The sequence below is a fragment of the Poromitra crassiceps genome, assembly GCF_964638095.1.
Source record: "Poromitra crassiceps genome assembly, chromosome: 15".
Classification (NCBI taxonomy): domain Eukaryota; kingdom Metazoa; phylum Chordata; class Actinopteri; order Beryciformes; family Melamphaidae; genus Poromitra; species Poromitra crassiceps.
In genome coordinates this window covers 34,990,586-35,003,512 of record NC_139634.1, presented here as the reverse complement: position 1 = coordinate 35,003,512, position 12,927 = coordinate 34,990,586, and the positions used below count along the sequence as shown (strand labels likewise).

Below are 12,927 nucleotides of genomic sequence, written 5' to 3'. Positions count from 1 at the left end.
AGCTTTTAGCTATGTTTAATTCAAGGAAAATGACGCTGGTGTATTGGAGTGAATGGAGCGCTTTCCCCCGTGATGGGCGTGGCCTATTTCATGCAGTGTCTCTATAGACACCTTCACTGCAACAGTGACACTATCACACACAACTATAAATTGGCAATCAAGGGAATCAGTTCCCACTGGGGACACCCATGATTAGAAGGTATACACTCATGGCGCTGGAAGCCAATTTTGATAACAGCATCCACCATATGGCAAGCCTAAAGAAATATGGATCCTTGCCAGTCTGTCTTGTAGCCCTAAATGCGTGCCATGTTGAAATTTAACCCAATTCAAATGGACAATAGCCTACTGTGTTAGTTTGCTTAGGCTCCCTCCATGGGATGACTGGATATTTGCTTGTTGCTCTTCTTAACAAAGAGATTGATTCTGATTGTGATTAGTATCATCAGTATCAACAGTACTACTGCAGTGGGCAGAGCTGGGGGCATGGCCATGTTTTGAACGCGGGCACCTCCCAAAGTTGGCTGTCCTTCTCGCAGACCTGGTGGGTAAGCCCCCCCCCGCCCCGCTCTCTTGGCATTTACATTAGAATGCCACAGAACCGCCATGGAGATGGGTCGGCCGGTTCCTAGGAAAACACAGGACGTCTTTCCCTCCCAGAAGTAGCATGTAATGTTTCAACTGAGCACAAAGTACTCTCAACAGGGTCTCTCCACAGGATCCGTTTCCTCTTCTTGTGGGAAAAATGTGCCAAATGGGCATATTCAAAACGGAGATCCTATGTTTTTTCGGAGGGCCCGGTTATTACCGGACCAAATGTAGCGGAGCGCTTTTCTGGAATGTCTTGTCAGGAGTCTGAGCGGAGCCCCGGCTTTGAATGGAGCCCTCTGTTCCCTATTGACTTAAGAAGTTGACAAGTAGGGCCCTCTCAAATGTGAAGTGGGCTCCCGGCGGACAAAGACGGCCCACACAGGCCGCAGGGAGGAGGGTGAGGAGGGAGGGGGGGAGGCAGACTGAGAGCATGCATTCACCCGACCGTGCCGCCGCCGCCGCGTCTTAAGTTACCGCTCGCTACGAGTTCCTCACACATCCATTACTGCCTCTTTGTCATACGGGCCAGGATGGTGTCGGCGACCAGATGAATAGCTAATAACGACAACAGACCACACGCTCACAATGAGCACAAAATGAGGCTAGTGGGTTGGTAGGTGTGGGGGTTTGCACTGGAATTCTTTATATTTTTGAGCAGCATAATTTGGTGCATTGTCTGTAATATACTGAGCGAGAACAGGTCGGTAGTAGCATGCTGGGAGTCGTAGTTTCTTCTTCCAAAGGTTTCGCACCCATTAACGGACTTCTAAACCTAAGTCGTATAGGTTACTTTAACTTTTACGTTAAAAAGCAATCTGCTACTTCTTGAACTGTGCACCTGTGTCCTGCTGGCCTGTGTCTCTTTCTCTGTTTCCCCACTGACACTGAGGTCCAACCAGGGTTATTCCCGGGTTGATTTGGTGCTTGAAAGGCTTAGCCCACGTTGCCCCACTGAGCTTGGCGACCCACCTTGCGAAGTGGGTCGGACATGGGTTGATGTCAGTGTGAAAGGCACCACCCGGGTTGCTAACGCTCGGGGCGGGAGTCACAAACGAATCTCATTGGTTATGAATGGGGGCACGGCTAGCCAATGTAAACGTCTGTAAAACTGATCAATAAGATTACGTCCTGTCCTGTTATTGTAGTCGGTGGGGTTACAGTTGACACACCAACCCCAAACACCCTGAAAGTGTTAAGAGAGACATCATTGTCAACTCTGTTCTCTTCCGGTCCAGGCGGACGGCTTGCTCCGAGTCAACGGCGACATGGGAAGCGATGATGTTTTCTCCTCACCTGAGAGTCAAGGAAGAGAATCGCCTCCTCACTTCCTGCCTTCCCCTGCCAAACCCAGCGACGACGCCGCGGTCGCCCCGCCATCGGCAGCCTCACCCTTACGCAGCACACACGCCTCCCCCGCCAGAGGCAGCCCAGTGTCGTGGAAGCCCACGGAGACACCAGCTGACACGGAGCCAGCGTCCAGGCGGGACGACATCCAGGAAGAGGCGGTCACCGAGCACTCGACTCCGCCAAGCCGGCCGACCTCGCTCCCAACGGTCAGCATCAGGACTTGATTTTTTTTGTTTAGATAGGGTGAAACATTGAACCGAACCAGATTCCTCACTCAAAAGAAACTGAGCATAATTGAAAGGATTCATTGCAAAATCATTGTCATCATTTTTTAAAGCACAGGTGGATCTATCTTCAAAAACATCATTAATGTCGTTAGTAAAAAAGTAAAGGGGGCATGGGGCTAGCAACCCCACCCTGTAAAAACCCACTTGCTACAGAAACCGCAAAAACACGTTTTGCAGTGTGGCTGTGGACCTATGCTGCACTTAGGAGCCTGCAGGGAATAAGAAAAAGAAAGGTCAGAAAATTGAAACTGTAACTCAAACCGTCCTCTGCTCTCTTGCCAGCAATCATTTTGTAACCGTAGAATAGAATACAAATCTTGTATAACTGGTTTTACTCCGTCATGGATTTAGCATCACAACCAAGGACATTCAGCTATCCCATGTCATAGTCCATACATACATCATACATACAGTTATTATAGTTAAACCATACATTGAGCTATCATTGTTTCTGTCACAGCTCAAGTTCACCATACCGACCAAACCCATACTGACACAATGCAGAAGGGTTTTTCCATATTTTGTGCACAGTTCATTTGAGGAAAACTAGAAGCCTGTTCTTTATGGCACCCAAACATATTTAGTTGTGTATATGTACACTTCAAGAGGGTGCTGGCATGATGTCATCATTGTGGAGGTCAGGTACAAAACACACCTTGCACACTACACAGTGTGGTTTTAGGATGATACACCACACATTCAACATATTTATTCCCTTCCTCTTTAGAAATAAGCTGGAAAAAACACTCTTGACAAGATGCCTGTGTCCTACATTCACATTATAGTTTAATAACTTAATCTGCTCTTTGTTTGCATGCTGACGTCTCCCTAGGGTTTTTGGCAGGTTTGTCTAGTTGTTGGAATTGCTTCTTCAGCAGTAGAATCTAGTGTTTCCTCTTAACAACAGAGAGGGTTCTTGATTTGCATGGCTCTACTTTGATCCCGAGGCATTGTAGGTCTTTATTCAACTTGGAAACGCTCTCTGGTCCTCACAGGAGCTGCAGAAGCAAGGCGAGAGCCTCGGGAAGAGCACAGGCCAAACAGCAGCCGCTCCCAAGGAAGAGGAGTCAAAGGTCGAGACTGCAGCCCAGCAAACTCCACCACCAGGTATGAGCCACATGCTGCTACACTGACACCTGGTGGTGGCATATAGATATGGGTTGTTACACCGCAGGGACTGTTTTAATGGCTGCGTATGAATTTGTCTTTGAGAAAATGGATAGTTGGTGTAAAGCAGGGTTGGGGTCAATTCATGAATGAATTTCTCAATTCCAATTCTACTGAGGAACTGGAATTGGAATTTGACAAACCCTACAGGAAACACAATTGGAATTGAATTGGAATTTCAGGAAGTTGAGATTTAAATTTGTCTTTTTTTCTTACCAAATATCTGAGATTACAATTCAAATTTTATATTATCAATAGTGAATATCGTGAATTGTATAAGTACCTTTCAGGTGGTATATGTAATCATGTCACATTTATGATTGAATGTATTTGCAGCAAGATCAAAATAGTGTTGCCTGTGTGCTTTTAGAAGCCCAACAAACCATCACAAAACAGACTGAACCACCTAGAGAAAACATCCCCATCCTCGTCCAATCAGAAGTCAGCATACAGCAAAGCCAACCAGTGAGCTCACAGGTGAGTCTGCTTGCCGCCGCCGGCCACATGGTCACCTCTGTTGGCCCAAAATAATCACACCAGCCAGCAGCCACCCAACCAACGATGTGTAACTCTGCCCACAGATCAGCAGCAGCTCCCGGGAGTGGGCACGGAGACAAGAGAGTGTGCCAGTCACAGCTGATCCTGAGTCAGTTGGATGTAGCGCACCGTGTGCTACAGCAACAGGTAAACAAATTCATGAGGTCGACATAGCTTCTCTTCCATGCACCTCCTCTTCTGAGTTTGACTAGTGCATCATCCCTGCTCGCTTCTTTCCCTTCTGCCTTTCAACCTGCCACTCTTGTTATTTTGCTGTTGTACTGTGAGATGTTTGAATTGGAGTTAAAGAGGCATGAAGAAATCTATGAACGACCTCTTTATCGACCTCTACTGACAACCAGTAGGAAGTGTAACAACATCGATAGAACTTCCCCACCTCTGCCATCCCCTTAAGTGACACAGCGGTCTCTAATAGACACAAACAATGAAGTCAGTAGTCACAAGTAAGCTAGCTAATTAGAGCAGATATATCACTGTGCCAAATACTGTAATAATAATACTGCTTTGTCGGAGAATTTAAATTTCTACTGGGGCAGAAAAATCAGTAAAAATGTATACGGTATTTATAGTCAGTTTAGCTTACATTGTAACAGAAACAGCATTGTGAGAACCACACGTTTGACTTCCCAACCTCTTTTGGTTTCTATCCCGACCTCTTGGTTTTGACATCTGTCTACCCCTTCCTTCCCTTCCCTTCCTTACTTCCTTCCCTTCATTCCTTCCCTCCTTTCCTCCCATCCACATTTATTTATTTGATTTTTTTTTTTTTACTTTAGAGCTTGCAAACACTGTCAGGTCTCCGCTGGCAACCAGCAACCCTAAGTTACGCTGGGAGTTCTTCGCTCCTACAGGTAAACCACCTTATTCATTGGTGGAGCTCGTCTCCCCCCCTTCCATGGGTGCTGAATGTGTCAGGTTTATCACTCATGCCTGGAGTACTGTGGGTACCAAGTGACATGTGTTGTCCTTTTTAATGTATTTTCTTTACGTTTCTCATTCATATTACAACAGTATGTATGGTGAAATGAGTGCACAGTTGTTCTGAGTCTTAATTACTCCGAGTTTACTTCAAACATGAACATCAATGGCAAATAATACTATGCAGTATTTTTTCTTATTATTAGCTTTCTTTCTTTTTTTTTTTTTTGCCTTAGCTCAATTTTTGCCTTAGCTCAGTGCTTTATATTCGTAGCTTTTCATACTGCCCACCAAAATCGACAACTTCTGGCTTGCTTTAGGTCCAACTCCAAACTATCCCAAACAAAAGTGATTTTGAAAATATTCTGTTTATAGCTGAATAGATCAGTACATAGTAGATGGGACAAATGAGGGTGTCGTAACATAAGACAGTATAATAAAGACAAAAATGAATATACAAAGGATTTAAAGAGTAAATCTCTCTGGGAAGATTTTCTGGCAAGTTGACTTATTTGAGTCAGTCAGTTATTTGGTCACCTTATGCAGCCTATTGTGCAGATTTATCAGCAGACAGTATCTGGTTAACTGCAGATTTTGTTCTTGGACCAATGATTCGCAACGCAAAAAAGTTGAAACTTGCAACTGCTTTGCAATGCTCTGCAACTCTGGCTACCTTTAAATGGCTAGAGTCGAGATGAGACGGGTCTGTTCAGACCACAGCAACTTTGTTCTAGAACAGTTTCGTTGCATTGCGAATCATTGGTGTGAACTGGGCTTCAGACGTCCCTCCATTCCCTGGCTTTGTCTTTGTCTTCCGTCATCTGCATCTTTGCTCCTCAGGTTCTCAAGCCATCGCTCTGCATGTTCTCATCCTCCAAAAAATGTCCAAAATTTGATTTGTCCCATCAGATAAGACATGTAATTTGACCATCTGTGTCCATTTGTTTTGTCGAAAATGTATTGTAACTGCTGTACCCTGTCACTCTTGCTCTACAGAGGAGATGGAGCAGGATCACCTTGGCAATGTGAGTAAAAAAAAAAACATAACATCATCTGACTTGATTATATTTTCATCTCCTGGGTTTCAGTGGGTTTAACTAGGCCTAGTTTATTTAGTGTTTGCAGTGCACATTGATGAAGCAGAGGTGAACTGCTACGGTGATAAAACTCAATAAGAAAGAAGCAATTATCAGATTGTGCAGACAAAATTAAAAAAATATCTCACCTCAGCAGAAATGTAACCTAATCCAGGAAAAAAACAATTAAAATGACGGACAAAGACAGAAATGAAATGGATAATAACAGAAACTGACATGAACCTTTTTGGCTTTCATACTGTAGTTATATCCATGATTTGCTTTTCCTCATGAGTAGCTTTCTGTGAAGTGTGAAATTCAAAAACTTTACATCTTATCCTGTGCCTTTGGAAACACACTTATTGCCTGAATTTTTATAAATACTGTAGGCATCATTTTATCCAAAAATGCTTTTGTAAACTTTGTAAGTTCTTAGTTTGGCTTAGATCTACCATAGCATTCCATATTAAGTTGTAGCCTACTCTTATGCCAGCAATATATATATATTTTTCTTATGAAGCTTCAAATGGCAGATACCTCACTTCAGAATAAAACTCTAGGATTCTGGCAGTTTTGGCTCAAATTGTGAACTTTCAGCACCACAACCCAGGACATTCAGCTGCCTATATACCACATCATGATCATATTCTTAGCCTATTTCACATTACACCCAAAGCAGCCATTTTGTGTCTAAAATGCAGGAAGTAACATGATATAAAAATTAGACGACATGCTGCTGATATAAATTGTATACAATTTATAACAATGCATGCCGTTTAATTTTTATATTGCGTTACTTCCTGCATTTTAGACACAACATGGCTGCTTTGGGTGTAATGTGAAATTGGTGTAGCTGTTGATCTAACTGTAGCATGCCAGATGAGGATGCTGCAGAAAATGGCCGACACTGCTTTCGTTTTCATTTGAGCTCATCTCTCTCTCTTTCTCTGTCTTCTCTCTCCTTAGTAGGAGTCCTTTGGCTAGCATTGGAGTAGTGCTGTTGTGGTAGACCAACTATTTCTGTCTCTTCCCTTCCTTTCCTCCTCTCCTCCTTTCCTCTGGTGTGTGTGTGCGTGTGTGTGAATATATCGCTCTGTCTGCTTGGGTGAGCGCGTGTGTATGCGAGCGGGGGTGGGTTTGTGGTTGGGTGAATGCATGCATGTATATTGTGTGGTGTGTGGGCATGTTTGTGTTTGTGCATGTGTGTGTGCGTGTGTGTGCGTGTGTGTGTGTGTGTGTGTGTGTGTGTGTGTGTGTGTGTGTGTGTGTGTGTGCGCGTGCGTGCGTGCGTGTGTGTGTGTGTCAGGTGTCAGAGCCGGTGTTGCCCCAGGCCAAGCGGGCTGACCGCTGGTCTTGGGACCCGGATGAGGAGCGAAAGCGTCAGGAAAGGTGGCAGCAAGAGCAGGAGCGCATGCTGCAGGTACATAGTGCAGCTGAGCAAGGCAGCTAACACTGCCAGGGTTAGAGGTTCAATTCCCTGTGTAGCTGAACGGGTAGAGCAAGGCGCCACACTGCCAGGGTTAGAGGTTCAGTTGCCTGTGTAGCTGAATGGGTAGAGCAAGGCACCTAACACTGCCAGGGTTAGAGGTTCAGTTGCCTGTGTAGCTGAATGGGTAGAGCAAGGCACCTAACACTGCCAGGGTTAGAGGTTCAGTTGCCTGTGTAGCTGAACGGGTAGAGCAAGGCACCTAACACTGCCAGGGTTAGAGGTTCAGTTGCCTGTGTAGCTGAATGGGTAGAGCAAGGCACCTAACACTGCCAGGGTTAGAGGTTCAGTTGCCTGTGTAGCTGAATGGGTAGAGCAAGGCACCTAACACTGCCAGGGTTAGAGGTTCAGTTGCCTGTGTAGCTGAAAGGGTAGAGCAAGGCACCTAACACTGCCAGGGTTAGAGGTTCAGTTGCCTGTGTAGCTGAACGGGTAGAGCAAGGCACCTAACACTGCCAGGGTTAGAGGTTCAGTTGCCTGTGTAGCTGAACGGGTAGAGCAAGGCACCTAACACTGCCAGGGTTAGAGGTTCAGTTGCCTGTGTAGCTGAATGGGTAGACCAAGGCACCTAACACTGCCAGGGTTAGAGGTTCAGTTGCCTCTGTAGCTGAATGGGTAGAGCAAGGCACCTAACACTGCCAGGGTTAGAGGTTCAGTTGCCTGTGTAGCTGAATGGGTAGAACAAGGCACCTAACACTGCCAGGGTTAGAGGTTCAATTCCCTGTGTAGGCGAATGGGTAGAGCAAGGCAACAACACTGCCAGGGTTAGGAGCAGATTGGAGTTTTAGTTACACAAACCGTTTTAGTTAAACCTAAAGAAAAAGGCAAACTAATGGTTAAAAGGTATAATTTATAGTATATATCTTTTATATTCCTTCTTTGCCATTCGAGTTGGCCCGTTACCGAAAACCTATGGCCCATTGAGGTATTTCTGCGTTTGTTATTTATCTGTAACTGAAACTCCAGTCTGGAGTTAAGCCTTTGAGCAAGGCACTAACACGGCCCAAGTCAAGAAGGATACACTCACGTTGCTGCATTGTATAAAAGCAAATATCGTATGTTAGCATGTTATGCTAACTTAGGCAGACACTGGATGGCTTGCTTAGCTAACAGAAGCAAAAGCTAAGCATGAGTTAACGCATAAGCAAGGCATGAGATATCTATTACTGCTGTGTGACAACCACTGAGCTCAGAGTCAGGTGGATTAACCACATGTAATCACCCCCTGCAAGCTTGCCTCCATATTTGTTTTGTATTTAGCATAATCAGCCTGCACCAAAGTCACACCCCAACTACTCACATTCACACTTTGACCACTAGAGGGCAGTTCTGTGCAATGGAAAAACGTCTAGCTTGGTTGTATGCCTCTTACCCATTGACTGTATGCTCTGACTTGGCTCTGCTCTCTCTCTCCCTCACACACACACACACACACACTGAGATCACTGTCCAAGGTTGCTGCTATTGCTGCTGCCCGATTCACCCTCTCTCTCCTCCTCAACCAATAAGATGTGCATCTCAGAAATGTCTCCTTGGAGGTTGTTACAGGACCGTTCCAGTTGAGATGCACTGAAGTGGATGAATGGCTGGTGCATGGATGTGCTCGTCACCTGCCTCCCTCGTCAAGCCCTTTGTCGTCTCTGTGCCTTGATCTTGGCCTTTCATCTCCTTCGTCTTGTCTCCTCTCTGCATCTTTGACCTTTGACCTCAGGGTTCCTACACATGTCTGGAAGAGGTCTGGGAAATCAGTTTGATAATTTGCAGGGATTGAAAAGGTTTGGAAATCACTCCGAAAGTATGTTGTTCAATCCCGAGGCACGTATGACTACTATGATTTATGTTGTTGTACATAATGCTTTAGTTTATGGTCATGTTGTCCAATTGGCATACATCACACTGAACATTGATCAAAATCTTGATATGCAATCAGAAATAACGACGAAAGATTGGTATTTTGAAGTGGAAATTTCCAATTGTGTAGGAATCCTGTGCTCAGTAGACTCTGCATGCTCTGCGTTTGCTTTGTTTTGTCCACACTTCCTGCTTGGTCTCTTTCCTTTGCCTTTTATTCCGAACAAGCAAATATCAGACCTTAGCAAGTGTTAGCCAGAGTGGAGGAATAGCAAGTTAGCTTTGCATTCATTCATGTCTCAAAATCAGTTTTATGCTGTTAGCATACATTATTGTAGGCATTCCAGAGCAGACTTAGCTAGTCTACTGAACATCACATCAGGATTGACAGGCCTGAATTCTCTCCGGGTTTAAGTGAAACAGGACACACTGAGAGGGAATTTAAAGGTCCCATTTCATGTCAAACAAGATTTCCTCGCTTCTTTGATCAGAATCAGAACCAGAATCAGAATTATTTTATTTGCCAAGGTATGTTTTCACATACTAGGAATTTCTCTTGGTGTGGTTGGTGCTCATGTAACATTGATAAGAACAAATATACGAGACATAAACAAATAAGATATAAAGGATATAAAGAAATGATTAAATATTATAAAATGATTCAGATATTAACAGATATAGATAGTATTAACAGATATAAACAGTATATAACAGAACAGAATATAACCAAACTTGTCAGCTAGGTGAGGTAGCCTAAGTTTGCTGTTTACAGAATATGTACAGGGTCAGGGTGCATCAGAGGTAGCAGCAGTAAGTGAGCTTTGTGTTGACAAGCTTTGCAGATAAGTGACAGTCAGAGTAATAAAATATGTACTGTGATAAGGTGCATGGTATAGCAGCAGTAATGAGATAACACAGAGTAACACAATATATGTACAGTGGAAATGTGCTCAATAGTAGCAGCAGAGTAATGAGCTTTAGTATTGCACATGGGGGTTACAGGTTGATTATAAAGGACTTGGTTATTCTATATAAACATCATGGAAGTCTCGTCTCCCCAGATAAAGTCACACCAGCCATGTAAGGGGAAAAAATGCCTCCAAACAAGCCGTTTTGACTTCCGTAACTTTGTGACCTCACAAAGTAACACTCATTTAATTTGCCCACTTACAGCTCCGCCTTGTCAACTGAATGCGGAAGACAAACCTTGTTGTCTGTAGCATAGCTGCACAGTATGGAAAACACCCAGGAAATAATCAACTGCACCAAAGATGGATCTGTCCTATCAGATCATCTTATGAGAGGTCCCGCCCCCCTCAAAACAGTGCATAGTTAATGAGGGGAGAGCCCGAGAGAATAGTCCCAAGGAGGGTGGATTTGATTTATTCTTTAATTTTATTTTTTGCAACAGAAGTCATAGCCTTATTTTAGAGACCCATGACACATGTTTTAAACAGCTAAAATGGCATGAAATGGGACATTTAAACATTTGATTCCTCTGAGGAAAGACAAACCTTTTGAAAAACCTCTCAAAGCCTTTTGGGGCCAGATGTATCTAGCATCGCCCCCCCCCCCCCCCCCCCCCCCCCCCCCATCCCCCTCAACTCTGTGGCTTCTTCATTGAGGCTCTGTGCTGTATGTCATGTGTCTGTTGCCATGGTAACAGGACAAGTACCACCGTGAACAGGCCAAGCTGAAGGAGGAGTGGGAGACGGCACAGAGGGAGGTGGCAGAGGAAGGCAGGAAGTACCACGAGGAGGTGTGTGTGTGTGTGTGTGTGTACTCTGTATTATTGTGTTTGTGAATCTTTCTATGGTGCGGGCACATGTACATGTACGCATGTTGATATCCAGATGTAAAAGAGGAGTGGTACCCGTGGTACCCGTTACTACTAGGGATGCAATAGCTGTCATTTTCCAACTCTTTTGGCCGTTTGCCGATGCCGATGCCGATATATGTACACATATTTGTCCACCTAATTTCGGAGAACATCAAGTCTCTCCTGTAGTGGAATTAACACATACTTTTTTCTACTCTTATAAGTTATCATGATGGCTCACTGGCAGATGCAGACATAAATACAATGCTTTTCAAAATGTACACTACATTCACTGGGCAAAATACTACTTCACCTTATTTTATTTTATTTTTTCTGTTACATTTTCGTTTCAAACAAAAATGATGAGGATGATGCTCTCCCTGAAACAATCCTGACAATAGCCACCACAACCTGGGCAAATGTGGGCATCATTTTATCGGACTGTCATAGCAGAAATGTTCGTTTCGTTCGTTTTCGATATTTCACTTTAAAGCCGTTTTTGGCCGACACCGATAACGTGCCGATCTCATCGTGCATCCTTACCTCTTTACTCTACTCCCATCACGCTCCGTTTCCAACCTGCCAGGTGTGCCTTCCTCCTTCCCACCAGGAGCGCAGGATCCTGGAGGAGACGGTGACGCCCCTGACGCCCCGCTCCTCGGCCCTGCCCTCCCCCAGCCGAGGGGAGCTCCCATCAGCCTCGGAGCCCCACGGCGCCATCGTCCGTTCGCTGGCCGACTGGGAGCGCAAGCAGGAACTCCTGGAGATGCAGTCGGTGAATAATTGACTGATTGATTATCGAGAGATAGGTCACCAGATACATAGCACTTTACTGTATCAATTCAAGTGGGGATTCTGCTGGGGGGGGGAGGGGGAGTTTGGTTGAAACGACATGACTGGGCATGTTGTTCTTTGATTGGTCATTCAACTAATCATTCCCTGTTTGTGATTGGATGGCACAGAGGGGGAGCACTGAGAGTGTGGAGTGGAAACGGAGAGAAAATGACAGGACCAGTGACATCAGCACAGCGGACGACAGCATGAAAACAGGCAAAAGGTCGGTGAATAGAAGATGGAGTGAGAGTTTGTTTTGCCATTTAGCATTTTAGACATTTTAGCTGACACTCTGATCCACAGTGACACTCTGATCCACAGTGACACTCTGATTCACAGTGACACTCTGATCCACAGTGACACTCTGATCCACAGTGACTTAAAATGAGGCTCTGAAGCCTCGGGAGACAATTTCACCTACCGGCCTCTTTGGATATATGGAGTTCATGACCAACTATGTGGAAAACTAGTGAACAACAATATTCAAAGAAGATGAAGGAATAGAAGCAATTAGAAAAGTTGAGATTTTCACTGATTTATTTGAATTTAATTGAAATCAAAGAGTTGTTTGTGGATTATTCGTATGGCAAATTTAGCGGTACATCCAAACAATTTGGAAAAGGTTTGGTGTCATGTTCTGCATTTTATAGATGCCTGCCGATAAACATTCAACTGTCAGAGTTTGTAGCAATTCTCATGTGATCAATGACTTTTCACTTGAATATGCCAGAAGGTATATTTATCTCTTGCCTGGTTAAATAAAGGTTCAATTAAAAATCAAAATAAAACCCCTCACCATGCTTTGTTCGCGTCCTCCTCAGCTCGCTGAGCAGTCAGACAGAGACGCTGCAGAGTCTGCAGAACGGACAGAAGGTTTCCCCGGCCCCTGCCAAAACCACCACTCCAGCCAAGGATAGCAGCAAGCCCAAAGACCGGAGGTGTGTGTGTATGTGTGTGTGTGTGTGTGTGTGTGCAGGCCCGCCGCACCCCATT

The 12,927-nt window shown here is 44.7% G+C and overlaps 1 protein-coding gene across 4 annotated transcripts in view; it reads left to right on the top strand.

Moving 5' to 3' along the window:
• LOC310789718 (LIM and calponin homology domains-containing protein 1-like) overlaps positions 1–12,927 on the top strand; it is a 52,158-nt gene that overhangs the window by 29,412 nt on the left and 9,819 nt on the right. The window contains exons 7-16 of one of the 4 annotated variants that reach the window (XM_083651379.1): positions 1,827–2,144; positions 3,221–3,332; positions 3,763–3,869; positions 3,974–4,076; positions 4,727–4,801; positions 5,865–5,893; positions 10,948–11,040; positions 11,711–11,875; positions 12,063–12,157; positions 12,756–12,872. In XM_083651379.1, the coding sequence (XP_083507505.1) occupies positions 1,827–2,144; positions 3,221–3,332; positions 3,763–3,869; positions 3,974–4,076; positions 4,727–4,801; positions 5,865–5,893; positions 10,948–11,040; positions 11,711–11,875; positions 12,063–12,157; positions 12,756–12,872 (1,214 nt within the window). Of the gene's footprint in view, positions 1–1,826; positions 2,145–3,220; positions 3,333–3,762; positions 3,870–3,973; positions 4,077–4,726; positions 4,802–5,864; positions 5,894–10,947; positions 11,041–11,686; positions 11,876–12,062; positions 12,158–12,755; positions 12,873–12,927 lie in introns of all 4 variants that reach the window. The other 3 variants (XM_083651378.1, XM_083651381.1, XM_083651380.1) reach the window with 3 other exon arrangements.